The 27,704-nt window shown below is 43.8% G+C and overlaps 1 protein-coding gene across 4 annotated transcripts in view; it reads left to right on the top strand.

The window, feature by feature from the left end:
* Positions 1 to 26,814, top strand: part of ptpn13 (protein tyrosine phosphatase non-receptor type 13) — a 42,794-nt gene extending 15,980 nt beyond the window's left edge. The window contains exons 8-49 of one of the 4 annotated variants that reach the window (XM_035608037.2): positions 4,533 to 4,625; positions 7,013 to 7,112; positions 8,062 to 8,275; positions 9,867 to 9,941; positions 10,041 to 10,212; positions 10,559 to 10,709; positions 10,837 to 10,975; positions 11,178 to 11,330; positions 11,803 to 11,985; positions 12,115 to 12,277; positions 13,101 to 13,539; positions 14,202 to 14,308; positions 15,013 to 15,066; positions 15,540 to 15,629; positions 15,830 to 15,937; positions 16,068 to 16,199; positions 16,361 to 16,848; positions 17,325 to 17,456; positions 18,748 to 18,841; positions 18,927 to 19,012; positions 19,113 to 19,281; positions 20,261 to 20,475; positions 20,585 to 20,683; positions 20,791 to 21,173; positions 21,265 to 21,424; positions 21,539 to 21,694; positions 21,964 to 22,135; positions 22,306 to 22,516; positions 22,676 to 22,761; positions 22,853 to 22,914; positions 23,251 to 23,406; positions 23,584 to 23,749; positions 23,846 to 23,935; positions 24,044 to 24,150; positions 24,237 to 24,292; positions 24,382 to 24,479; positions 24,784 to 24,932; positions 25,021 to 25,111; positions 25,271 to 25,608; positions 25,692 to 25,907; positions 26,011 to 26,073; positions 26,199 to 26,814. In XM_035608037.2, coding sequence (XP_035463930.2) covers positions 4,533 to 4,625; positions 7,013 to 7,112; positions 8,062 to 8,275; positions 9,867 to 9,941; positions 10,041 to 10,212; positions 10,559 to 10,709; positions 10,837 to 10,975; positions 11,178 to 11,330; positions 11,803 to 11,985; positions 12,115 to 12,277; positions 13,101 to 13,539; positions 14,202 to 14,308; positions 15,013 to 15,066; positions 15,540 to 15,629; positions 15,830 to 15,937; positions 16,068 to 16,199; positions 16,361 to 16,848; positions 17,325 to 17,456; positions 18,748 to 18,841; positions 18,927 to 19,012; positions 19,113 to 19,281; positions 20,261 to 20,475; positions 20,585 to 20,683; positions 20,791 to 21,173; positions 21,265 to 21,424; positions 21,539 to 21,694; positions 21,964 to 22,135; positions 22,306 to 22,516; positions 22,676 to 22,761; positions 22,853 to 22,914; positions 23,251 to 23,406; positions 23,584 to 23,749; positions 23,846 to 23,935; positions 24,044 to 24,150; positions 24,237 to 24,292; positions 24,382 to 24,479; positions 24,784 to 24,932; positions 25,021 to 25,111; positions 25,271 to 25,608; positions 25,692 to 25,907; positions 26,011 to 26,073; positions 26,199 to 26,276 — 6,494 coding nt within the window. In that variant the 3' untranslated portion in view covers positions 26,277 to 26,814. The remainder of the gene's footprint in view (positions 1 to 4,532; positions 4,626 to 7,012; positions 7,113 to 8,061; positions 8,276 to 9,866; positions 9,942 to 10,040; positions 10,213 to 10,558; positions 10,710 to 10,836; positions 10,976 to 11,177; positions 11,331 to 11,802; positions 11,986 to 12,114; positions 12,278 to 13,100; positions 13,540 to 14,201; positions 14,309 to 15,012; positions 15,067 to 15,539; positions 15,630 to 15,829; positions 15,938 to 16,067; positions 16,200 to 16,360; positions 16,849 to 17,324; positions 17,457 to 18,747; positions 18,842 to 18,926; positions 19,013 to 19,112; positions 19,282 to 20,260; positions 20,476 to 20,584; positions 20,684 to 20,790; positions 21,174 to 21,264; positions 21,425 to 21,538; positions 21,695 to 21,963; positions 22,136 to 22,305; positions 22,517 to 22,675; positions 22,762 to 22,852; positions 22,915 to 23,250; positions 23,407 to 23,583; positions 23,750 to 23,845; positions 23,936 to 24,043; positions 24,151 to 24,236; positions 24,293 to 24,381; positions 24,480 to 24,783; positions 24,933 to 25,020; positions 25,112 to 25,270; positions 25,609 to 25,691; positions 25,908 to 26,010; positions 26,074 to 26,198) is intronic. The other 3 variants (XM_035608038.2, XM_035608040.2, XM_035608039.2) reach the window with 3 other exon arrangements.
* The last annotated feature ends 890 nt before the right edge of the window (positions 26,815 to 27,704 follow it).

Genomic DNA, 27,704 nt, shown 5'->3' on the forward strand with positions numbered 1-27,704 from the left:
ATAAGAGAGGAGCGAGCTGAAATAATGCGGCGACAGCTTCATTTCGATCTTTTATCCCCGCTCTTTTTACCATTCGTCAGTGCAACGGATTACACACATTAATCACGTGGTCGCTTTTTTTTTGTGACACACGCAAGCTCGGTCATTATTGTGCAATTTGTGGTGCCAGCGCTTTACATGTCAGAGCATGTAGTGCGTGGGCTGTTGAATATGCGTGTTATCTTCTTTGTGTCCCCTACATTTCCAAACTGGAAAAATCCCACTGAAGCACCACCCTGCTACATCATCATGCAACAAATTCGGGTGCAGCGACTTAGGGTCAAGCGACTGCAGGAGGCCATCAGCCAGGCCGATCTGAGAAGCGAAAATGTGACGTGAGCAGACAAACACCCGGACTGGCTGCAGCCAGGTCGTGTGTCCATCCATAACCACCGTGTGGGATGGGAGCTGGATGCTGGCATGAGAGCAGTATCATTGGCGGTGGCTGGGCAGTGATATTTAGACAGAATGTATGAGTCACTGGTCCAGAGGTTTTCCAAATGGTCAATTCTAATTTCAGGCCAGCGTAATTCTAGCCTGCTGCTCCCTGTCACAAAGGTTCCTATTCTTTAGAAAAAAATAAAAAATGTAAACATAAATTTAAGCACACACGCATGTAAAATATAGCCATACACACACCCAAGGTTCTTAAAGACGAACTTGACTGAGCACACACACAACACAAGTGTTTAACATCGCAGCAGTCATCCCCAAGAGCTTTAAGTTTTCCTCAGGAGCTTACTGAATTCTTAGTAAAGTCTCCATACGCAGGCCGGTTCTATGCAGTATGAGTCACATGTGGCTATATGCGTCTGCTGGGGGACAGTGGAGGAGCATGAGGGATTGATGGTTCTCCCCATTCTCTAGCCCCCCCTCCAACAACCATCCTCCCTGCTTTTAGGGCAGCATTTTTATTTTATGATATTTTTTTTTGATGCTGGCCGAACCACCTTCCAAGCATTCTTTTCCTCGACTGTGGCTTCTCATCCTCGGCTCCTCCTGCCTTCTTCTCCTTCCCTTCCCCCTTTTTGCCATTTGCTGATTGTAATCAGGGACACTGGAGCGTGTTTTTTTTTTTTTTTGGTATGATGGTTCAAGAAAGGAGCTGAGCTAGGCAAGAAAATTCAAGTCGGGTCTGGATCCCCTGTTTATTGTCCCATTCATCAGACAGCGTGTGTGTGCGTGCTTGTGAATGTGCAGGGGAAGATTGACAGGCTTGTATTTGTTTTCTGTGTCAGTACCTTCTAATTGATATTAAATGATGATTGATATTAGACACCATGGAATGTTTGATAATCCCATCGAAATCGACTGGAAGTGACGAGAAAAGGCCGAGGCAAAATATATATTTTATTAATCCCATCCCAATGCTAGTATTTTGTATGAATGGAGCCCTATTGAGCACAGACGGTTTGCGGGGCCTCGTGGATGTGTTATTTGGCAGAGGCCTCCTTCTCTTTCTCTTGCTCTTACTTTTTTTCTGTTCTTTTCTACAGGAAAGTGATGGCGCAGCAGTGGTCAGTGCTCTCAGGTTTCACCCACTTACAAACCGCTTCTGTCTTTTGTGCGTGCGTGCTTGTGTGTGTATTTTCAAAATATGTCCAGGTGTATGAATATGAAGTACATGAATATAACTAAACGTGTGTGTGTGCATGGGCATGTTTATATCTTGTCCCCCATGTCTCACCAAGTGCCTCCCCCTCCTTCTTCTCAAGGTGCTTCAATCAGTAGAAAGTTTCCTCGTGGACCCAGAGACTGTAATTGGAGTCATGCGTAGCGGAAGAGGGAATTCCTAACGTTATTGGACTTTTCAGGCACTTGGCAGCAGGTCATGTGGCTCTGGGCTGGGGCGGGGCCCAGAGTTCAACCCCCAAATTTTCATAACTATATTACCACTTGGTTCGTTGACTCCGAAGGCTGCACTGGGAAATATTGAAGAGACTTCCCAGGGTTTTTACCCAAAAAGCTTTTGACAGTTTAGTTATGATGAATTTTCTTCAACTCCCTCATTCGTTTCCTCTTTACACGATGAATTGTGTCTAACACAAGCACTGTAAAGGTTCACTAGAAATGTATGTATTTTGTAAGAAGACATTTGTGCATTACTAGATTTTTTTCTACACTACGTAAGCTATTATCCTACAATCCCCGGGACCACCAGAATTTAAATAACCTCATGGTCTGAGTTTGTGTCTCTTCTCAGCTTGAACACCCCAAAAGGGCAGAGCCCATAGAGGTGGTGTGTGTGTACTCACTGAAAGCTGGTGCAGAAGTATCACTTCCTGCGAGGAATCATGGAGAGAGTGGGGGGAAAAACAGAGCAGGGGTCATGGGAGGGGGACACAAGAAGATAAGGTAAAGGGAGGACAGAGATAAATGCAGGTTGCATTGATTGTCCCCCTGCAAATTATGCTCTTCCACTGATAATGTGTACATACCGTCTTTCCAGCAAGTGTGTCTGATTTCTTATACGGAGAATAGAGCATGACGGAGCTGAGGAGGAATGGAGTTGTCTGTGTGAATGAACTCCCTGCTTGTTAAACCTCACATAATACCGATACAGACACTTCTCATCTTTCCTTTTCCTTGAAGAAATGTACAGTATGTGTACAGTATGTGTACTTCTTCGTCTTCACCATCTTCTTTCATATATTTCCTGGTAAACAGTCAGCGGGGAGGAGCCCTGAGAAGGAGGTATGCAGAACATGTTTATCTGATTCTAGCCCCTGCTCCCTCGCTCACTCAGTCCAACCTTCACATTATCAGCAAAACCCCAGTGTTAGTCTCTCTAATTAGCTGTGACCCCCTCTCCAAGTCTCCTTCCTCCGTTTGCTCGGAGATACAGTGGGTGTTTTGAGGTCATGAGGAAAATGCCGATTCCCTGGCTGATTCACTCTCAGATTAATTGTGACCAAAACTAAACCCACATTAGACTCTCGTGGCCGAGATCTAAAATGTAAGCGTGGTACACAGATTACAGTTTCGACACAAGCCACATTCATAACCTTTGTTTCACAGGAGTTAAATTTTATGGTTGTGTTACACTCAATATGCAAATATTAGGCTTATACTTATATACTTATACTGTATATTGTTGGGTAGGCTGGCCAATTGTGTTTTTGCAGACTTTGTTAAAGGATATTTTGGCATCAAAAATTAGTTAAGTAAATTTTCTTTTAATGGATGATTTGCAGGGTTTCTCTTAAATAAAATCACTAAAAGAAATGTAATAGTAGATGTTAAGTGTATTTTGCTTAAATTTGATGTTCTTTTGTGTTTCCATGGCTTTTATACACTTCTTCACAAAAAAGTAGCACATAAAAACACTGTAATTCACAAATTCTTCTTGTTTCCTCTCCACTGGCCTGCCAAGCTTTAATCAGATTATAAACAGTTCTGAAATCAGCCCCTGTGACAGAAATGGCTTTATTATCGTTTTCCACTTCTCCCTTCAGGTCTCTAAATTCAGCATGTCTGCACAAAAAAGCAGGACAAACGGACTGTGCATCGATGCGTCTTTGTACTGGCACGGTGAAGCTGAGATGGTAAAGAGCATAGAAGAGACTGCTCCTCTGTATAAAAAATAGTAGATGACACCGTCAAAGGAACCAATGAGTCACTAACCAGCAGAAGATGGAAAACTATTTTGGGAAACAACTATCCTCCTCCTCCTCCTCCGGACGATTACAGCTGCTGCTGGGCCCCAGTGCTTTTTTAATTAATGGTGTTTACCTAAGATAGGCATCGTTACAAAGGGAAGACTGTCGTACGGTGAAACCCTTTCTGACCTAGATGCTTGAGCAGTGACTGGGGAATGCCACTCATTCGAGCTATGCAGCTGATACTGAGGGGCAGGACTTTCAGGTTCCATGTACCCGGCACATTTGGTCAGGGCTCACGTACTGTTTTGGATTTCGCTTGTGTTGCTTTCCCATGTTGCAACATTTCTGTTCGCGTTATTGAGTTCATGAGGCACCGCTTGAGATGAGTAAACGATTGTGGTGAGCTGGTCTGTACTTGTTGTGGTTCAGCCAGTGAAGCGAGGCAAGAGGTTACGCCCTCAACAAAAAGCTCCCTAACCTGACAGGAGGCTTGTCTGCGTATACTTGTGCTGAGGCTGCTTTTCATTGTAGCTACATATGTCTTTCACCAGGAGTGTTTACCAACGGCATGACTAATTCCTGCTCTTGTGTGTCTCAGTCTACTAGTTTGGGGGTTTGACGTCGGTCCAAGCAAGTCCCCCGTAAAAGAAAACAGTAGCTCGTCAGTTCAACGTTGTCCGAGTCTCGTGAAAACCGATTCGCAAAGTTCTGTGTCAACATCGCTCACAAACAAATGGCAAACAAGTCCATGTAACCGTTTTGAGTTGTCTAATGTGCATGAAGGTTGTGTTTGGTTCATTTTTCTCATCTCACAGACACCGTTTTTTTTTTTCTTTCATTGCTGAATGGTGTGTTTTTTATGATTTTCTTTTTTTAAATATCTTCCGTCAGAGCCGGTCCACACCCACCAGAGGTACCACAGTGATTACAGCTCATCCAGTGAAAGCCCTTCAGTGACCTCCTCGGATCCAGACTACAGACAAGGTAAAATCTCTCTCTTAATCCTTTATTATAATCTTCTCATGGAGACTAACTGTATATGGTCAAATATGCTGTGTGTGTGTGTGTGTGTGTGTGTGTGTGTGTGTGTGTGTGTGTGTGTGTGTGTGTGTGTGTGTGTGTGTGTGTGTGTGTGTGTGTGTGTGTGTGTGTGTGTGTGTGTGTGTGTGTGTGTGTGTGTGTGTGTGTGTGTGTGTGTGCGTGTGTGCGTGTGTGTGTGTGTTTTTGTGTGTGTGTGTGTGTGTGTGTGTGTGTGTGTGTGTGTAAAAACCTTTAGCAACAGGCGGCAAGTATAAGACACACACAAAACGCACCTTGGATTTTTACGTTAGCTAATCAAATGTAACACTGATTTGCACCTGGAATGGGGATTGAATTTAACTGGAAAACCAGCAGAAGCAGCAGTCTGAGCTGCAAAGCCCCGAGCTCGAAACCCCCTGGCAAAGGATATCTATTATTCTTTGTCTCCACTGACCACTTCCTCTGTTCTGTCCTGCTTAAAGCCAGATTTCCTGCTGTCTTAGGAGCCAAACCCTACAGGCCACGCTTTGTCTGCCTAAAAACTTCTTTTTAAGAAACCCCAGACGGAAAGCTGCCGTCAGTCTTTCACCTGGTGCCCGATGGCTGAATGACAACATATCCTCAGGATTGCCCAAGATAAACGTGCCCTCAAAATGAAAGCCCTCAGTAAATAGTACATACTTCAAGAATCAGAATAATGTGAGAATTATTCGTCTGGACTACAGTTTCGAGTGGCAAACATAACAGCGGTTGCCGCATTGAGCAAGGCGGCAGCTCAGATTTATTCGTTGCAAACTAAACGACAGGAGTATCAGTAAATATCCTCTGCTGTGTACGTTGTGATATCTCTGGCAACTGTGAGAAATTGATTCATCGCCTCTCAATGTCCCGCTTTAATGAACAATGCAAAGCAGAGCACAGAGACCTATGTTTAGTCCACATCCCTTGGTATCAGGGTCAGGAATGACGCCGGAGACCATGGTAGTTGGAGATATTTGATCGCTTTTGAAATATTTTGTCACCATTGGCAGTTTTATTGCTCTTTTAATGGAACTCTAGTGACTTTAAGCCCCACGAACATGAAACCCGATGCATTTATTGGTCTTTAATTTTGCAGCAACTACTGCAGCTGCACTAACTGTGAACCGTGTACATGTAATGTCTTGGTTTCAAAGGCTATTAATGAGCTTCATGTGACCCGGTGGGAGTTTGGTAAATATGGGCGTCAGGAGTGCTGCTTCACCATCCACTCTGCCCCCAGCGTTGCCACCACTCATCCAGATATTTCTAAAATTAATGAATTGAGCGGTCGCCCTCCTCAGAAACGTCCTCAAGTTCCTCTCAGGGAGCCCTTTGGCATCTTGATGAGGATTCCCACACCACCTTAATAGTATAGAGTCCATTCAATGCAGCAACGTGTCCTTTTAAAGTAGGTGAGCAACCTGAGGAAGAATCTAATTTCAGCCAGTTCATTCTTATCCTTGCGGTCACATGAAGGTCTAGTACTACAGCACGTCACTGGTGTCAAAATGTTTCCAATTTACATCACGTAGGTGCATAACAGCATCACACACACAGACACACACACACACACACACACACACACACACACAGTGTAAACTGGCCAGTGTAAGCCCCGGGATACACTATTTATTCATGTCAGCAGTTTTAATGTGTTTTCAGTCATGCTGTTGTTTTAATAATGATTTCAGACCTGTGACTAGAAGGTTAATACACTTAGACTGTCAGTGAAGCGGGAGACGAAGCTCGCAAAGGTCAAAGGTACATTTATTCAAGCTCACCTCAGACCCATACTCCCATTTGACACTGTCTTCATGTTTTGCACCGTTGCACCAAAAAAAGTTTAATGCTGAGCTGAGACAGCTGTGAGGAGTTTTAACTGTATAGTGGGAGTGCCAGTTTTATTTGGAAATGGCTGAAATGTGTTGAATATCTTCCAAAAGGAAAGACCATTTGATTTGTATTTTATCTGAAACAGTAAGTCATAACTCTTGAATGAATGTTAGAGCCCCTTCTCACACTTGAGATCCCATTCGTGGCACTGATTTAACCCTAATCTTACGTATCTACCCCGCCGCATTCAACACATGCAGCACTGTGTGTGTGTGTGTGTGTGTGTGTGTGTGTGTGTGTGTGTGTGTGTGTGTGTGTGTGTGTGTGTGTGTGTGTGTGTGTGTGTGTGTGTGTGTGTGTGTGTGTGTGTGTGTGTGTGTGTGTGTGTGTGTGTGTGTGTGTGTGTGTGTGTGTGTGTTGGATTGTGTACATGTAAAGACAAAATTTGCTCCTTTTGTGTTTTGTGTGCACGGCTCATATTCCCACGTCTCTTCCAGCTAAGAAACCGAGCGAGGCGAGGCGGTACGGCTCCCAGCTTGCGCTTTCCTCCGAACACGACGCCCTGTCGTTGACGAGTCACAACGCACACAGGCACAGGTAACACGCACATCTACATGGTGGCTATTCGCTATTAACAGGCCACAGAAGACTGTGACTGTTCAAATTTGATAGAGATTATTTAATAACTCAAATCACCTCATTTAGGCCCTCTCCATTTTCTAACACTTTTTGGGGGGGGGGGGGGGGGTAAATGGAAATGAGCCAAGATGATGGAAAAATCTGAATGTAGCTGTTCAAGAAGTTTGGTTTTTGTGTGTGTGTGGCTTTATGTAACCCCTCCACCCCCACCCCATAGCAGATTATTAAGCCTCTGCATTGAGTGCACCAGGTGTTCGCTTCTAGCTGAACTGATCTTGTAACGTGTGATTTAATAACTGTTTTGATAATTAAATCTGGGTGGCAAATGTTATCGCATGAATTTCACCACCTGCCCCAATGCAAGGAAGTTTGTGTGTGTCTTGAATCAACATGTTTGTGTGTGTGCTTGCTCCTTTGTTCCCTGTTGCCACAAACAAAAAGAGCAGGGGAGCCAACGATGTATCTCACCTTGTTTCCTCCTCTGGGCCACACTCAGCTGGTGTGGCGCAGCAGGGTCGGCCCCATGCTTCGCTAGTAAGGTCCGCTAATGCGGCATCCACATTCAGCAATCTGTGACTCTCTATAATCTCTGGCATTGCAGTCCTGACCTGCCTTCTGCTGCTGCTGTGCCTGCTCCCTGTAAAACCTAGTTTTTAATCCGTCCAATGGCACAGGGCACTTGTAACAGTCGTATCTGGTGTCTTTTGTGTGCAAACACGTTTCGTTTGACATATCCACCTTTCTTTGCTACGTTTAAGTCATTCTGTTACGGCAAATAAAAAAAAGTCACCACAAGGCATCACACATTTATCAACAGACTTCTGCAGATGACAGTTGTTCACATTCATCTTTTTGACACAATCACACTGCTCTGACGCCCCGCCTCCTCTGCTCTCCCTCCCTGCAGGCAGTATGAAGCTGCAGATGAAGGCCTGGCTGGAGCCGAGCTGCTCCTCCAGAAGCAGGAGGAGGAGGTGCAGCGGCTCCAGGCCCACCTGGCCAGCAGGCTGTCCAGGGCCAACCTCTACCCCACAGACGATCCCTTGGCCGCATCACGCGCCTCAATGCTCGACCTCCGAGACCCCCTCTACACTTCTTCTGTAACACTCCGCAAACCCAAGGTCTGCACACCCAATGACTTAAACTTTCACTGGGCAACATCGGCCTCGGCAGCCACAAGTGCAGATTAAGATTGTTGCGTGAGTTCAAGAGGTTTTCATGTGCAGAAAACAAAGCCTATCAATTGCTTGACCAGAGTGCCGCTGGTATAGTCCCTCTCACTGAACCTAAACACGGCCAAATGGTGCATATTCCTCACGATCCCCAGCTTCCTGAACAGGAGGTGCTATCGCTGTAACAAACGCACTAAAATCTGTTTGGAATTCTTCATATTATTTTAAAGGGATAGAGGCTTCTATGACTTTGAAGTCTTTTTAAACTAATATACAATTTCAACACTTTATCTTGGGCAGTCCTAAGGACATGCTTGAAGTTACCGGGCCTGATTCTTGCAATTTAAGCCGCTGACTATCATTCAGTTGGACTCCTGTCTCGGGAGATCATACCCGCTCACCACAGTTAGTGCGTGGGAATGATGAAGGCACCACTGTACCATCAAAATTATTTTTAAGCTGTTATTTTAAGGTAAAATAGTCGCATAATATTTGGATTAACCAACTCAAGGATATCTTTATGAAGTTGTCCGCTTTGGCCATCATTTCATTTACTTTAGGCCTCATTTTTCCTTTATCAGCATTCATTTTAATCGCATACAAAACTTTCTTTGTAACTATAGAGATGAAGACCACACACACACACACACACACACACACACACACACACGATGCAGCCTACTCCAGAAGGTGGTTAAAAGATGTAATTTCCACACAGACTTTGCAGTGGGAACACTCTGGATCCAAGGCCTGATTTCCTTCCCTTTTGAGTGAAGCTTGTTGATATTGGAAAATCTGATGATGGATGTACAATTTCAGTTCACACAGGCTCATTGGCAACCAGGTTGTTGATGCTGTGCTCAATGGGTGTTCTGTAAATACAAACTGCTGACTGGAAAAACATCATTCATGTCTGCCTCCTCGTGTTAATTACAAATCAGTGGGCTTGTGGGACATGTGGAATTTTTTTGGGGGTAAGGTCTGATTTATCTCACCTACTGTCGTAAATTTTGAATGTGTGAGGTAAACATGGCAACAAATCTGTTGACGTTTGAGATGAGCCTCAAATACAGTTGTAGTGAGTCAGTTGTAGTGCAGTTATGTTAATTGTACTTGTTGTAATATGTCACGTGCGTGCGTGCGTGCGTCAGTCAGTCAGTCAGTCAGTCAGTCAGTCAGTCAGTCAGTCAGTCAGACAGTCAGTCAGACAGTCAGACAGACAGACAGACAGACAGACAGACAGACAGACAGACAGACAGAGTCACATAAGCTGCTGTCACAGAAATTTTGTGGCAGGAGCACCCAAAAATAAAAATGAATTGTTCTGGCAAAGTTAGTGTTTCCTTGAAGAAACGAAGTGTTCCACAGTTGGTCATATGTGTTTCACCGATATTTTGAAGCGTAGATCAGCACACGCAACAAGTATTGAAACACAAGCAGCTGTCATGATTACATATATGAACATTACATACATGAGAAGAAGACCTTCACATTTTGGTAAATCTTTGATGGTTACTTTTTATCTTTACACCGATTGCAGAACTTCCACGGGCCTGAATTTGTCAAGATGGCCAGCGAGCCGTGTGTTGCCTTATCAGTTCCCTCTTCAATAATGGTGAGGATCTGTTTTTTGTTTTTTTGAGCTGATGTATCTATGGGTGTTATTTACCATTTACAACTCACCACTCCCTCCGTTTTCCTTTCTGCCCGCAAGAAACGTGGGAAGGTGGACGAGGTGCAGAGGAAGGTGGGTGTGGTGCTGCTGAATGGACAAAAGCTGGAGCTGAGTTGTGACATCAAGGCGGTGTGTAAGGACGTTCTTGACATGGTGGTCGCCCACATCGGGCTTGTTGAGCACCACCTCTTCGGCCTCGCATACCTCAGAGGTACAGTATGTTGTGCCTGTACAGGTCTGTGGATTGAGGTGCTTGTGTGTGCAAGAGTTCAGTCATTGTAGGTTTGCAGATGTGTGTGTGTTGTGTTATTAAGCATATAAAGACAGATAAAGAAAAAGAAGTTAACAGGCGGGGAATCCAGTGTTTGGGCTGCACGGTGGTGTAGTGCTTAGCACTTTCGCCTCACAGCAAGATGGTTCTGGGTTCGAATCCCGGTTCAAACCAACCAGGGCCTTTCTGTGTGGAGTTTGCATGTTGTCCTGGTGAATGCTTGGGTTCATGATTAGCTTAGTGCAGAGGTTAATTCGCCAATCTCTCTTCACACGCACACGCGCAGAGAGTGAGTTTTTCTTCGCCGATCTCGATGCCAAACTTTCCAAAGTGGCCCCAGAGGGATGGAAGGAGGATCCCAAGAAGAAGAAATCTGACGTGCCTTTCAACCTTTTCTTACGCATCAAATTCTTCCTGGAGGATGTCAGCCTCATACAGTGAGTATCTGTGTTAGTGATAAGCTTAAAAACCTAAAATGGCCCATTTTTCTATGTCACAGTACAGTTTGCCATAATGTTGTCTTATCAGTTGTAAAATGAACTCCATGTTTTCTGTGAATAACAGGCATGCCATGACCAAACATCAGTACTACCTACAGCTGAGGAAGGATATCTTGGAGGAAAGGATGCGCTGTGACACAGAAAATGCCATGCTACTTGCTTCACTGGCACTGCAGGCTGAATTCAGTGATTACCAACCAGAGGTACTACATTTCTATCATGCATCTGTGTGTGTTATTAGTCAGACAGCATAACATAAATAGTTTTTAAATTTTTATCATTATACACAGTAGACACAATTGAAGTAAATAACTTCTCTTGTAAAGCTGTGTAGGAATAAAAATGATTAAATCAAACATCATGAAATGATAGATTCATCTTAGAAATACTGCTTCTGTGCCTCAGCTTCATGGGAAAACCTATTTCCGACTGGAGCACTACCTGCCGGTGTCCCTCCTGGATAAGGTGGACCAGGCGACCGTCAAGGAGGAGCTGCCAAAACTCCACAGCAACTACTACGGAGCGTCTGAGACGGAGTCCGAGTTTGAATTCCTCAAGGTCAGCAAGACAGGAGCACACAAGAATTCAGGTTTTAGACGGATTTGGCAACATGTCTCATTTGTTATGTAGTGGTTTGCTTATTTTGTGATAAACGTGATGAGCGTTTCAAATTCTCCAAGTGGCGGGTGTTCCAGGAAGGAGTTAAATTTGGCAGAATAATGTGGAAATAAGTTTAGGTGTCCACTACAAACAAAAGTATTTGTCTCCTGAGTCTGCATTTAATTCTGTCTTTGTTTACTTTCTTACGGTGCTACTAAAGTTTGCAGTCTACTAGACCAGCTTTATTTGGTTACTGCCGCTGAACAATATTACATTGTATTGTATGTAATTAGATAAAAATCAGAGCTCTCATATAGGATTACCAAATGAAGACCTCTTTTCTGCATGGAAAAAAATACTGCAGTAGTAAATGTAGTTTATCTCAGCTCTGTGGGGTTTTGAGGACTTTTCTGTATCGGTTGTCCTAAAGGTGAGCCAGAGGCTGCCGGAGTACGGCGTTCACTTCCACCGGGTGCTTCCTGAGAAGAGGTCTCAGACGGGCATCATGCTGGGTGTCTTCTCAAAGGGGGTCCTCATCTTTGAAGTCCTTAACGGAAACCGTACCCCTGTGCTAAGGTTCCCCTGGAGGGATACACGAAAGATTTCCTTTCTAGTATGTAACGTCTCTTTATTTTCCAGAAATAAAAACGATACCACTTCACTGGTAATGCAGTTTATTCACTCTAAAGTAACTGAGCGGTCCCCGTGCTTTCTTTTAAATATTTAACTTGTCTTCCTGAAGAAAAAGAAGATTTGCCTGCAAAACACCTCAGACGGGATTAAGCACCTGTTCCAGACAGACAGCAACAAGACGTGTCAGTATCTGCTACAGCTCTCGTCAGATCAGCACAAGTTCCACCTGCAGATGAAGGCCCGACAAAACAACCAGGAGCTTCAGGACCTGGGTAGGAGCTACACAACGCAACACAACACAACATCAGGCTCAGACAGATGCAAATCTTTGGCCAGCAAGAAGCTACATTGATAATCAACAAGTGAAATGTTGACAGAATAGACCCATAAGTGACATGTCCACAAAGATGTAAGCCATCTGTAGGTGTCAGCTGCATGTGTCGGCCATCCTGCACTCAAGATAAAGCTTAATCCCCACTAATTTCCATTTTCTAAAAGATTCTCTTATTACTCATTGGACAAAATAATTATTTCCATAACATACAGTACATGATATTCTGCTGATTGAGATACTTATATTTGAAAATTATAAATGAATAACGTTGCTATGCTCAATGAGGAATAGAATCTTTGCCATCATGTGTCCCAACAACATGGGACCTTTCTGATCTCTGTGTTTTAAGTTTTATTTCTGCTCATTTTTGTGGTTGATATTAAAGTGATGGTTTGTCCTTTTCATTGTGTATTTTGGTGGGATTTGTTTTACCTAGACCAGATCTACTCTGTCTGTAGCATGGCCTGAACTCCTACAAGTTGATGGCTGCCAAAACGACTGGCATCACCATTAGCTATGATAATTAAGATGGATATCTCCAGGAAACAGAGATTTAGGAAAAAGTGTTGAGGCAATTACCTACATTTCAATCTAGACAATAATTCCCTCAGACCTCTGAGGGCTGTTAATGACACGAATCCGCAGCGCTTTAGAATTTCCCTGCTTTTAAATTTCCCTGCTTTAAAATTTCCTTCATTTTGTCTCCCTTTGTTGTATTATTATAAAGTATTGATATCAATTCAGTAATATTCTGTTTTCAGAGAACTGCCCCCTGAGCATTCTACAGTATTCCCTCGACCCCCGGAGTGGAGACTCCGTGGGAAGGACGGTGAGCTCGGGCAGCCTGGCCCCCACCTTATCGACGCGATCCAACCCAGACCACCTGAAGAGGATCTCGTACTCAGAGGTGGCCCTCAACAAGGCACCGACGGGCCCCATTTTACTCCAAGACGAACTCCGCTTTCCCGGCTTCAATCCAGCGGGCTCCGCGGTCCTTACCAATCCGCGAATAATGAGCCGCTCCCACCACAACCTTGGACAGATGCCGGAATCTGCAGAGCAGCGGGTGGCAGACTCTTATCGTGGAGAGTCAAACAGCAGCGGCCTGAGTCAGCCACAGCAAAACCAAGTGGCCTCGCACTTCCAGCAGCACCAGCGAGCCAGTTCAGACACGGACTCACTGATACACCAACAGGACAAGTGAGTGAAGAGAAGTGAAATGATTTGTCCCCAGATACGTATTTAATAGAACGATGAATAATGAATAAAATGACAATGTTCAGACATTACCTCTTTGGTATGTACAGTAATTCCTTTCCCATCCATCAGAATTATGTAGTAACTAGACCAAAATTAGACCTTTTTACTCTACTTGTGCCAGTTAGTAGTCCCTCTGTGAAGGCCTCGCTTTCAGAGTCTCCTAGCTCACTTCAGGACTGAGGTTACTAAGTTAAGACTTGTTACCGGGGCATCAGCTCTGTTGTGTCCTACAGGGACACAGGGAGCTCGACCTCTAATTAAACCTCTGGGGGGGGGGGGGTGTGTGTGTGTGTTTGCAAATGTGACCATGTGTCGCCGTTGTCGTGGCTACGTGTTTCTATTTTAATTAGTAACAAACATGTTTTTTATACCAGTTGCTCCCCCTCGTGTCGGCTTTACAGATGACGTGGGATTTTGAGTTGAGCGAGATCCTGTGTGCATATAAAACCCAACAGGCCTACAGATAATTAATGAAAGAAAGAGAGTATTTAGTGTAGGAGAGTGAACCTTTTTTTCATTTTGTATTCCTCTGACCCCATTCAGTGAGGTAAGTTGCTTCCTCGGCTTAAATCTTCCTCTCTTGTTCGCTCTCTCCTCCCCAGGTCTTTCGCTACAGCGTCCTACAGCAGCCCAGCCTGGAGCCGCAGCAGGTCCAAAAAAGAATCGGACTCTTCTTCGATAGAGGACAGTGGGCAAGCATATGTAGAAGGTAAGGTTGCTGGCCTGTGTAGAATAGTGCTTTTTACAGGTGAAGCTTTAGCATTATGTAGAATTCCCAACTGAAATATATATATAAATATATATCTGTGTTTTTATAAATCTATTTTATCTAATGGTAGTTCTGGTAGGGGGTCAAGAGCAGTAAATTTCACATCACAGTTCACCAGCAGTGGTTCCTTGCACCTCTTTGCCATGCAGATCAGGAGATTTCAGAAAATTCTCAGTCAAATGCTGTTGACCTGTTATTGTTTTTACTATTGTACTGTTGCCGTTACAGTGGCTGACTTGGATTCTCTATCTCGGAAACCAGAAAACCATAACTTTGTAATGTAGTTTTTCCTTTAGCAAAAGACTTTAACCCTTGACATGCACATTAGATTTGAATCTGCTTTTGTGTAATCTTAACAGAATTTTTTTAAGAAAATCAGTTGGACACAAAATTTCCTTTGTCAAGAAAAGGGGAACCTTTTGCAATAAATATTCATAAAAATAGTTTGATAGTATTCACATAAACGTGTCTCATCGTGCAAGGAGATTCTGTATGTTTTAATAATTGATGAGGATACATATTTTTGTAACCATTTCCCTACATTATTGCCTGTAAATTGGCAGAGAGTTGTCACTATTCTATGTAGTGCCCAAAAGCCAAAGTACAGCCGTGCTGATCCCTCCTGCTCTTTTTTTTTTTTCCAGGGGTCAGTATGCACAGCTCCTCCGGCCCACCCTCCACCCCAGCCTCTGTTAACGGTAGGCATTTCAATTTCTGCCTCTCACTTCCTCGGACAGTAAATACCCCCCCCCCCCCGTCAATCTGTTGAACCTTATGTTGACCAAGACACAGCCAAGTACGGATTTGCCAACCCCCACACACACACACAAAAAAGGAGTCCTAAATCACAGTTATATAATGCAGAATTGAGTCTCTGTTCGCTCTGTGCTGCCTGCCTGTGGAACTGAACTCTGGCCCCAGTCCCACCATTAAATAGCTTCATGCTTGGCGCTGAACTCACGACCTTCCCTTTCATCCAAGCTTAGCCCGTCTTTTCAGGCCCATTAGCCAACGGTGCTTAAGTAGGGGCCCGTCGGCCGCACTGATTAACAATTACAGTGCACATATACCAATGCTCTCAGAGTGGCCTACTTTACCAAAAAACAACAGCGCTCATGCAATGCATTTATATTATTTTCCGGTGAATGTCGCGTGTCTTTGTGTTGCACAGATTCACTCAAAAAAAAGCTCAATGCCTTACCATCTCCAGAGAGAGACATCACAACTGTCAACTTGAAGAAAGACGTGAAATATGGCCTGGGTTAGTGTGCACTGTAAATGTCTTCTCTTAAAATAACAACTCAATTTCAATGCCATCCCTGCTGTCAGAGTTTACCAATGTTATAAAACTGAATTTTAAGGCATTTTTCTTCCCCTGATGTGTTTTCTTTAAGAGTGTGTACATTGTGTGTGTGTGTGTGTGTGTGTGTGTGTGTGTTTACATCTGTTTGTGCTCTCCAGGGTTCCAGGTTGTAGGAGGGGAGAACTCTGGTCGTATGGATCTTGGTACCATCATTAGCTCCATCACTCCTGGGGGTCCTGCTGATGTCAATGGCTTCCTCAGACCTGGTAGGCCTGTGTTTTGTCCCCCTCCATTATGGTTTCTTTTTATTTTTCCTGTGATAATGTTAAGCAGTTTTCTGTCTTGTTGCACCTATTCATCTTTTCTACGCGAGTGACAGTTGTGATGTTGATGCAGGTGACCGTCTGATCTCTGTGAATGAAGTAAACCTAGAAGGGCTCTCTCATGCTTCCACGCTGGAAGTCCTTCAGAGCGCTCCTGATGACGTCACTCTGGTGGTGTCACAGCCCAAAGAGAGTCTCTACAAAGGTAAAAGCAGGGACATGGAGTGTATTGAAAAAAGAAATGATTTGTGTTTTGTTCTGTCATGTTTTTATTCTTGTTGTTATGAAAGGTGTGCATCATCAGTGTTTTTTCTCACTTTTAGACCTGGAGACTAATAAAGTTGATCTCGGTCTTCTTTTTGTCAGATTCCTCTTCAGGCTATGTCCCCTACCAGGCCAAGTCGTCACTGAAGGCACTTAATTCTGGCCAGAAAGGAGAACTAGACTTTGATACGTCGTCAGAGGAGCACATGGGAACAGGAAACCCCAGCTCTCCTGTCCACAGCGCTGACCCACCGTCAGCTGCCACGTCCACAGTACGCCAGCAAACCAGCATCAGTTCTCAGGACTCCAGGTCGAGCAGTTTCACTAAAATCAGCCAGCCGCCAGTTAATGGAGTTCAGCAGTGCCTGGAGAGAGTCACAACTGCTGCCTCAGCTGCTGCGTCCAATGCCCAACATCACGGACCAGAACCTGACATGGATTTGGATCCCATGCCACCGGCGCTGCCACCCAAAACTCGAAAAGCTAAAGTGTCAGAAGCTCCCAAAGTGTCTGAGCACTCTGACTGGGGGGATTCAGACATGGACGACGAGACCTGTTCAAGTAGTCAAGAGAAACTCAAAGTCAAAAAGGTGCGGCCTTTGTGTTGATGAGTTAATTTGTGTAAATGGATTATTTTAATTTTTTTAATTTTGTATATCATCCTACATACAGTCCAGGGGTAGTAGTCTTCTCAGGAGATTCATTGGCCGAAACTCACAAAAAATTTTATTTTATCCCGGGTGGAGCAAATAAAAATCAACATTTGTTAATGGAATAAGATGAGAATGATTCTTCCGCAGACAAGCATTATACATTACCTGTCAGATGCTTGGCCCAACTAACTGCCTGTTGTGGATAAACTTTGCCTGTCATTGCGTTGACAATGTCAATGCGAGGCAGTTTGTTACCTGAACACTGCATGTCACGCCCCGAATGTGTTATTTGCTCGTTTTTTCTTGACGTTGCCCAGTTCAGCTTCCTCGCTCTCCCTCCAATCCTGTTTTTTCTCTCTTTGCATGTTCCAGCTTGTGATAATTCAACTTAATGCCCTGTTCTCTGTTTGCAGGAACACATCCTGGAAAATTTAAATGGTAATGCCCCAGGTGTCAATAGTCTCCGTCCAGGAGAACTGTTTGACATTGAGCTGTCGAAAAAAGACAGCAGCCTGGGCATAAGTGTCACGGTACTGTTCGGCAAGGTTTTCACCCTCTCTTTGTTTTTCCCCCTTTCCCCCTTCATTCTGTGTGTGTGTGCGCGCTTAGATGTTGCTTGGTTTGGTTTGCTCTCATGACGCTGGGTGTAGTCCAATATGGAAGCTCCTTTGGGAATATTTGTCCACCAAACTAATTTTGCATCGCAGCATCGTGTTTTCAAAGTATCTTCAGGGTTTTCACCATAGACGGTTCAAACAGGACGAGGGAGTGAGTTTTCTAACAGTCGCCTACATGTTTGCCACTGACTCTAGAGGGATTCGCCACTAACATGCCACTAATATGTAATTTCTTTCTAACAGATTTTTAAAACCTTATTGATTTGGCATGGGTTCATTTACTCTCCAGATACCTTAACAAAACTCTTGACTGTGTGTCTTCATAACCAGGATTTGCTGTCAAATATTTGTGTTCACAATATTAATGACTGATTGTGAGTTTTGTGTTGCATCAGCAATACAAACACTGGGAAAAAAATCATGAAATTCAATTCAAGATTATCATAACTAAATAAGCACCGAATGGAAATTCATATCATCTCTGATCATTTAGATTTAACTTCTCAGTAATCATGTCAGTAACGTCACAGTGGAGGATTCTTCTTTTTTCATTGACAACTAAATCATAATTGATTGATAAACGCTTTTAGGAAAAGTTAGGAAATTCAACCGATGCAAAATATAAATAACCACATTGGAGTATTATGGCCCGAGGTGTTTGAGGCTTTATGTAATTTTATTTATTTATTATTTTTGACTCATTCTAAGAATAATAATAAAGTATCCATCTTTTCAGCCATTGGGTTTCCTTTCGTGACTCGTGAAAACATTTTCTTTCTGCTGGACTGAGATTCACCTGTCATCAGGCAGCCGACACACCCAATGGTGTCAAATGTCAGCACCTACGCGTGCTACCAAATTTGGAGTCAGTTATTCGGCGCCGTCCATATATACAAACATTATTCTTCTGATTAAATCCATTTCTATTGTAGAGTCCACAAATGTATGCAGAAAACGTAAGTTGCCAAATCACATTAACTTACAGGAGAAATGTCTTTTAGAATACATCTCTTGTGAAGTTTGCTTGATAACTTTGCAATATTTCTAAAAGATAATGTACTAATACAAAATAAATCTACTCCTTTACCTACAGTAAAGAAAAAGTATTTATCGAATGAAAAATAAACCCTCCATACCTCCCATCAGTCCCCCTAGATAACACATCATTAACTACTTACTCTTTGGCCAACGAGACTAAGAGTTATGTGTTGTTTCTTAGGGGGGAGTCAACACAACCGTTCGACATGGAGGCATCTATGTCAAAGCCATCATACCGAAAGGTGCAGCTGAGCTCGATGGAAGGATACAGAAAGGTAACTGCCTTGACACTCAAATGATGGCCTTTAGACTTATTTTAATTTTCGTGTCTTCAATATTTTGCCTCTGTCCTGCACTCAGGTGACCGTGTGGTGGCCGTCAATGGCAGAAGTCTGGAGGGAGCCACTCATCAGCAGGCAGTAGAGGCGCTGAGAGACACTGGGCAGGTGAGGCATGACATATTACATAAAAGTATCTCTCGATGACGAGCTTTTCACTTGCCGCTTGCCGGCCAGAAAAACAGCCTGAAATCTTTTCCACCCTCAGACGGTGCACTTGTTGCTGGAGAAGGGTCACCCGCCGGCAGACAGGGTCCACGCTCCCCTCACACCTCAGCGCACGCCGCCAAGTGCTGGCAGGAGCCGAGACCAGGGCAAGAACAGGGGGCAGCCGAAGGAGGTCAAAGAAAAACCAGAGTACAGCTTCATCACGCGAGGTGAGGTGAACCAGGATGATTTCATTTTCTCAGGTAAAGGAAAAAACACTTTTAGTCAGCTTCTCGATGGGCTGTGCACCTCTTTTAGCTCGTGCATATTTTGGTTGCAAAACATAGTCTATGATGACGGTACTGAAAAGCGGTAACGCAGTGATTATTCAGCTCATGTATTCTTTAACCGTGTTACAGCAAGCCTTTTTGTCTTCTTTGATCAAAGTAACTTGCTGTAGGTCATTTCGTATGTGTGTGTGTATAACCCATTAGCTGCACACTGCTGCCTATTTAGAGCTCAGCATCCGGTCTGTGTGAAGGTTTCCAATACACTGCTTTTTCCTAGAACTAGTCTCTTCATGTATGTACAGTATGTGTCTCCTCCTTACAATTAGTCCGGCAATAATTATGATTAAATGTGAACTGCAGGACATAAGTAGTTGTTTGCTGAATTCACATTCTGTGGCGTCTGGGTAGAGCATGCAGGAGGCAGGACTTGGTGATAATTCCGCTGCGGAAAGCATAGTTTTTGTTTACAGTCATCAACACGCCCAATCGCTCGCTGTGAATTTCCCAGAGATTTCCGATGTGTTCTCACATGGGCTCACTCTGACATTTTCCTGACTTTATTCGGGGGCTGGCATGAAAAGTTCTGGAACATGTCTAATTGCGTTCTCACGTACAGATACAAATAGACTTACTTTAGATCTGTTTGATAATTACCTTGTGTCAGGAAGGAAATGTGCAGCCTACAGAAAAAAATGTAATGCCACAAAGAGAAGGAAATATTGGGACATTGTCAATGCATCCATAAGTGTTTTTAAGTTGCAGCGACTCACTCTTTGGAGATCATATGCTAACTATGATACTGGTTCTCATCTGCCCTTTCTGGAGCGGTCTCTTAAAATAGTAACACATGCTTGTGCTATGTTTACAAATTAAAATATTTCAGTTGGGAGTTTTTCACTGTGCATCCTTGTCTCCACAGATAATGTGTTTGAGGTGTGTCTGCTGAAGAACACGTCGGGGCTGGGCTTCAGTTTTAGTCGAGAGGAGAACATTCCAGACGAATCCCCTGGGACCAGCATGGTGCGGGTTAAAAAGCTGTTTCCTGGTCAACCAGCCGCTGAGAGCGGTCGCATTAATGTGGGCGACGTCATCATGCGGGTCAATCAAACAGCCCTCAAAGGACTTTCGCAACATGTACGAAGACATCTCATCCTCCTGCGTCTCCAGCCTGATTTAAATTGGGGGGAAAAAAGGTTGTTTGATAATGTGATTTATTTGGACTTGTGTGTGTGTCTGCACATAGGAGGTGATATCAGCCTTAAGAGGAACCGGTCAGGAGGTGACTTTGCTCCTCTGTAGACCTGAACACGGTATTCTTCCTGAGATGGACACTTCAGCTTTGGTGAGTCATTAAATTATAATCTTTTTGGGTCTCTTACTACTATGTGGAAATTTCAAGCACCAATAGTTGCCCAAAACATAGTTTAAAAGTAATCCATTTCTTCTCAGACACCCATGCCATCGCCCCGAAAGGAGGCGGTGACCCAAGTAGAGCCCAGCCTGAGCACAGGCAGGACCACATCCCCTCCAGTTCCCCAGACCCAGAGGAATCAGGGAGCGGTGGAGGAGGCCCTGGAGCGGCTGCTGCTCAAAACCCCCGGCCGACGCAACAGCTACAGTGACAGCACAGACGGGGACGAGGAGGTGGAGGAGGCCTTCAGCCCGAGCACCCTGGAGCACAGCAGGCAGACATGGGAGCAGAGTGTCTACCATAACCCCAGCAGCAACCTGGGACTGGGGCAGTACGACAGCACTGGTCAAATGGACAGCACCATCCACTCACCCTTCTACTCCCCCAACCTGCCAAAGTCAAGGTCCAACCTCAGCAAGAGGTAAAGTGTAAAAAAAATACTGGTCATATGGTCTGAAATGATTGTATTTTCTGATATCTCATATAAAATGTCTTTGTGGTTGTTTTGACAGGCATCCTTCGTCCCCTTTCACAGCTGATCTGGACTCACCCCCTCCTCCCATGGTGCCCCCCCCTTCTTCCCCAAGCCCAGACCCACTACCTCCTCCGCTGCCGCTGCCCTTAAACATCACCGTGTCTGGCAATGGACAGGACATGGAGGAGTTTGTACCGGTAAGAGCTGGGGAAGGGATGCTGCTGGTGTTCAAAAAAGTTTCCAAGAATAGGTTTCAATATTTCTCCAAACTTTGTTTCCGACCAGAAACTCTGATTCTTCTCTGTTGTTAGGAAGTTGAGCTGAAGGTCTCCCTGATGAAGTCAGAGAAAGGCAGCTTAGGCTTCACCCTCACCAAAGGCAATGATCATGGGTGTTACATCCATGACATTGTCCAGGACCCGGCCAAAGGAGATGGACGACTCAGGCCCGGGGACAGAATGATTTTGGTACGAATTCATCCCTTATTCACCACAAGCCTTCTACCCACAGAGCCTGCGTTAAACAAACACATTTATTGTGTTAATCATTAACATTTATTGGTGATGATAGTCTTTACGCAAGGCTGAGTTAATCACCAGCTCCATAGTTAGTGGTCCAACAAAATGAGTTGAATTTAACTCCCAGCAAAAAAGCAAACATAATCAAATGCTACATTTAACAAATTTAAATCTATGATGAATTGATCCTTTATTTTTCTATTGTTATCCATCTACAGGTGAACAACACAGATGTGAGTAATATGGGCCACACTGAAGTGGTCAATCTTGTACGCGCTGCCCCTCGGGTGGTTGACCTGATGGTGGGGAGGGTGCTGGAGGCTCCCAAGCCCCCCATCGAAGCCCACTTGCTGCCTGACATATGCTTTAAGGGCAACCAAGAACCACTGGGTAAGAAACAGCCCGTGTCACATGACCAAACATAGCCGACATGTCTGAAATCAAGGCGCGATATTTCCATTGTGTATTGGTCTTTGCGAACCTTCCAAGATGTTGCATTAGGGAATTAGCGCTGGAAGTCGCATGTGAATAGCTTTTTTTTTTCCCACTTCAATCCCCAGGTTTGGAACTGGACGGCGGCAGTGACAGTGTGTACAGAGTTTTGTTTGTGAGAGACGTCCTGCCAGGTTCGCTGGCGTCCAGGGAAGGCAGCCTGAGACCACTCGATTTAATCCACTACATTAGCGGCGCGCCCACGCAGGACCTGACTCTCAGTGAGAACGCGAGACTGCTGGAGCTCTCCCTCGACAACCTCGCGCTCAAGGCCACGAGGTAGTCTGCGCTCACAAAAAGGGTGACATGTGTAGCCTGAATGGAATTTTTCCCACTGAGTCAGTGTCGTTTATTTATCTTAACGGAATGTTAACAGAAGGTTATTTTTAACTCAGGGCACCATCATTTCAGTAACCATTTTTTCCTTCTGGCTCGCAGGGATGGAAAGCCTGTTTATCCAGGGCAGAAAAATGTCTCTTTTCTCAACAACAACATTAGCCCCAAGGTTTCCTCCAGCATGAACGGTATGTTTCTACCCTAAATGTGCCACGCGTGACATTTTGACTGGGTCTTTCATTGTGCATGAAATTGCTGAAACGTGATTTTCTGTTTAAGGGTTTCTCGTAGGGGAAGACACGAGTGATACAGAGAGTTTCACAGCACTTTGTCCTTTAGAGGTGAGTTTTAAAGAAACCGTTTTATTTTCTTAGTTTATATTCCTCCTTCATATTCTGTTGGTACACTTGTTCTTCTTTTGCATGTATTGTTATGTTTCCTAAATAAATCCAAGTAAATTACATTAAAAGTTCTTTGTGTGAAAGGGTTACAGTGATTAGCACGAGTATTGTTATTGACCAAGATAAACACATGTAGCACAAGACATGCTTCACAAGATAAATATTCTTATTTCATAAATATTTGAGTTCACTACTGTTGCCACAAAGCTCATGTTTGCTCAGTTTTGAATCATGAAGTAAAGGAGATCATGTTGTGCGTGTTTGTGGAAACTGCAGGAGGAAATCACGAGGCTGGCTCTTGAGAAGCTGCCGTCCGGAGGTCTGGGATTCTCCGTGATCGGAGGCGAAAGGGGGATCTTTGTCAAATCAATCACACCAGGAGGAATAGCAGAGTCCTCGGGCAAACTGCAAGTGGGCGACAGGCTGCTCAAAGTGAGTGTTGACATTGTCCTGTTACCGTTCCTCCTTCTACACCATGAACTTATTGGCTCAGATACGAGAAATGGAAAACCTTTAATCTCGTATCCTGTGCTTTGTCTTGTAACATGTCTCTGGATGTTCTGAAACCATACACATCACTCTCTTAAAGGTTTTATTTATTTCTTCTAGGTCAATGAAGAACTGATGACAGGTGTGTCCCACACCAAAGCTGTCACCACCATCCGTAAAGCTAAAGGCCTCGTACATCTGATAGTGTCCAGACCGCCGGACCAAAACCCCAACACATACCTCGCCTATCTACCCATCAACTCTGACAAGTGCAATGAGAACACAGGTACAAGCTGCGGACCCAAAAAAAGGAACGTTTTGATGGATAAATGCTTTTTTCGATTAAAATAATTTATCAGGGTCTTAATTCTGTTGCTTTCAGATCTGAGTGAGGACAGTGGAGTGAAGACCAAGCTGTGTACTCCACACGATCAGTTGAAATCTGGCGGCTTCCCTGCCATACCACCAATAGGTAGCAGCATACGGCTGTACAGCATATGTTGTGTAATTTCTCTAAGAAGATGAATTAATTCGTGACTCAGTTATAAACTTTAAAAACTATACATTGTTTCACAAACAGACTATGAAGACGATCCACTGGACCAGAGAAGAGAGACAGAGCACAGCGCAGACTTTTCCGAGGACACAGACTGTGACGGCTCTTCTTTACCCGAAGACTCCCCCGAGGTACTAATCAAACCCACCAGACTTTTTGAAACTCCATAATGATCATATCAACAACAACAAAATTCTAATGGTTTTTACACTATTAGAGCTCCCGAAAAGTGGAATGGCAAGAGGAGAGCGTGGACGACCCGAGGAATGAAAAGTAAGAATTCACATTTAGGATTATGAATGTACAGGGGGGTCCATCCCACTTCACATATATTCTCTGCTTATGATTTTTTTAATCAACAGCTATCTGCAAATGAGCGCTGAACAGCCAGAGGAGGATGAAATCACATGGGGAAGTGATGAACTACCTATTGAGACCATGAACTCCACATCAAGAGAGGGTAAGACTGATTTTTTCCAAACTTTGGATTTGAGTTTTGAAATTAAAATGCCATGTAAAACAGGATTTTGATTTGTTCGCGAAAGCAATGGGCAAATGAGTCAAAAGAAGCTGGAAGTAATCAGTCACAAAGCAGTTATTCTTTGGTCGGCATACAGACCAGTTCCTTTCTTCCTTCTTATTGCCACTGTTTGTGGGTTTGGGTGTAGTAAATACATTTGGTATGTGTTAAATGTTATATTCCTCATAAATACTTGCTTACAAAGCAATTTTTTTAATTCCTTCATTTTGTGTGTCCCCCCCAGACGGGCCAATCATCACAGAGGACGAGCTGACCTCTTTACCCCTGGTCAAGGTCGTCCCCGATGGCCAGTTCACAGGACCAAAGCTCAACACTGTTGTTCGCATGATGAGGGGGCTTCTGGAGCAGAAGGTCCCGCTGCAGGAGTTTGAAGTGAGAATCTCATTTGAATTTTTTGACTCATGAATTGATTTTAATTTATTTGGTTTATTGAACTACTGTTTGTTTTTTTCCTTGACAGAATCTTCAAAACCTCCAGCCACTGGACGACTGTTTAATAGGTCAGACGAAAGAGAACAAGAAGAAGAATCGCTACAAGAATATCGTTCCCTGTAAGAAAAGTCACAAATGTGTTGGTCGGTAATTGTAGCCAGTAATTGTACCATAAAGTGAAACTTGAAGGCTTTTATGTTTTTTTAAATAACATTTGACTAAATCCAAAAGAAGCATATAGTTTGAAATAGGATTTTGAATGCACACGTCTCTTCTAGTCGACACCACTCGAGTTGTGCTGGGCAAAGACGGGGGCTACATCAACGCCAACTTCATCAACATGCCAGTAAAGGACGAGAGCTACATGTACATCGCCTGCCAGGGACCCTTGCCCACCACTCTGGGGGACTTTTGGCAAATGGTTTGGGAGCAGAAGTCCAATGTGATCGCCATGATGACCCAAGAGGTCGAGGGCGGCAAAGTGAAGTGTCAGCGGTACTGGCCGGACACGCCGAGGACGGCGGAGATGGTGGACGACAGGTTGCAGATCACGCTGATCAAAGACCAATACCTGGACAACTTTGTCATCCGACTCATCGAGGTCAAAGATGTCCTGGTGAGTTTACGCGCAGTGTTCTCATTTTCTTGTAATAATTTAAAAAAATTCCACACATTTAATGTGAACATTTCCCTCCTCAGACAAACGAAATCCAGCGGGTCACTCACCTGAACTACATGGGATGGCCCGACCACGGAACGCCCTCGCAGCCCGAGCAGCTGCTCACGTTTATTTCCTACATGCGGCACGTTCATCAGTCGGGGCCGATAATCACTCACTGCAGTGCAGGCATTGGTCGTTCAGGGACCCTCATCTGTATAGACGTGGTTCTGGGTCTCATCAGTAAAGATGCTGATGTAAGTGTCACAATCTTTGTCTACTCGCATGTTGTTCATAAGGAAGCTTCTGTTTGTATTTGTTTTGTTCAGGTTGATTTCAATCCCTTTTGCTTTTTTGTAGTTTGATATTTCAGATGTTGTGAGAAACATGAGACTTCAGAGACAGGGTATGGTCCAGACAGAGGTGATTTTTTTCAATGTTTGCTTTTAGTTTGAAGTACGTTAACTCTCAACTCAACTGAACGCTCTTAAATTAACATGTTTTCTCGCATTTTCTGTCGTCCCCCCCCCCCCCCCCCCCCCCCACAGGACCAATATATTTTCTGCTATCAAGTGATCCTCTATGTCCTCAGATGCCTCCAAGCAGAGGAAAACATCTCAGGATAGTAGACACCACATATTGACGTCACGTAGAGGCGGGGAGACTGTTATCACAAAAAGCAGAACAAACATGCAGAGTTGACACAGGCAGCAATTGCCAAATTTTACACTACATGTCTTTAAGATGCCTTAAAATGTTCAGTTCCTTGAGAGTAAATCCTTTAAAGAGGTCTATATTTTTATGTTTGCTTTTTTGAGTTTTCTCTCTTTGGCTGCTACTCCCTTTCCATGCATTTATGAGAACTGCTGATTGTATTTTCCTATTGTCCCCTACAAGAGAACACTACCCCCCCCCCCCCCCCCCCCCCCTCAGATTCTTGGATATTCTAAAATAATTATAAAAGTGATCAATGATCTCATATTTTATGTGGAACAAAATTGTACTTGTGTATTTTGAATCCTATTTTAATGCTGGAACATGCCTTGACAGAATACTATGTCAGTATTTGCTTTGTAAATCTATTATACAGTAATTGTGAGTTAAATGATGAAATTAAAAGTGTACATATTCATCTCCTGAAAATTAAACTGGATACATTTTAAATGGTATGTAGCAGAGGTTTTCTTTTTTAATCTGTTTTTCTTGTCTTTTGTCACATGCTTAAAACCTTTTAGTATGGTTTTGAATTACAACATGTTTCAGCCTTATTCATCCAAACTAGATAAAAATATTAACCCTATATTGCTACACCGCGTTTGAGAAGTATGTGGAAGAGAAGCCTTGTGCACATGTATCAGGGCTGATAGTAGGCTACTTCTTTTCAACTTGGAAATGATTATAATAAGTGACGTCACCGTGATGTAGTTATGATGCGCTTGTAATGTTGAATCCATGTCAGGGAAGTTTCAATGTAAAATTTGAGCTATAATTTGTGATATTGTTTTTGTGTATCAACACAAAAAACAACCACAAACTCTAGTTTCAAAATCAACTATAGAATCTATTCAACAGTTCACCTGTAGCCTTTTACTGAGGCTGAACTCTGGAACATTGACAGTGTTATGACATGATATTGCATTTTTGCATATTTTAAAGGTGCTTGCATCAATGTGTCTTTCACCTGTAGGTAATAATTAAACAGTGTTGCCCTGAATGAACGACAGCCCTAAGCTCTCCGATGGAATACTGTAACGTCATTGGCTGCAGAAATATTGTAGAAGAGGGGAGGATGTGTCGTCTTTCAACGGTTCCACCGCAAAGTGGTGCCCAAGTCTTCATCACGTGATCGTAAAGTACTTCATCAAACATTGCCATGTGAGCAGACATCTTCCATAACGCAGTACAATTGTCTTGAACCCGACCAACTCAACCAGTTAAACGAAACACAGCTCATGTCGTCAATGAGCGGGGGCGGGGAAGCATTTTTGATGGTTACTTTTGAGGCCTGGCATGCACAGGGGAGATCAGCTTTTCCTGCATCTCAGCCCTGTTGT

Source organism: Scophthalmus maximus, chromosome 20 (genome assembly GCF_022379125.1).
Source record: "Scophthalmus maximus strain ysfricsl-2021 chromosome 20, ASM2237912v1, whole genome shotgun sequence".
Classification (NCBI taxonomy): Eukaryota; Metazoa; Chordata; class Actinopteri; order Pleuronectiformes; family Scophthalmidae; genus Scophthalmus; species Scophthalmus maximus.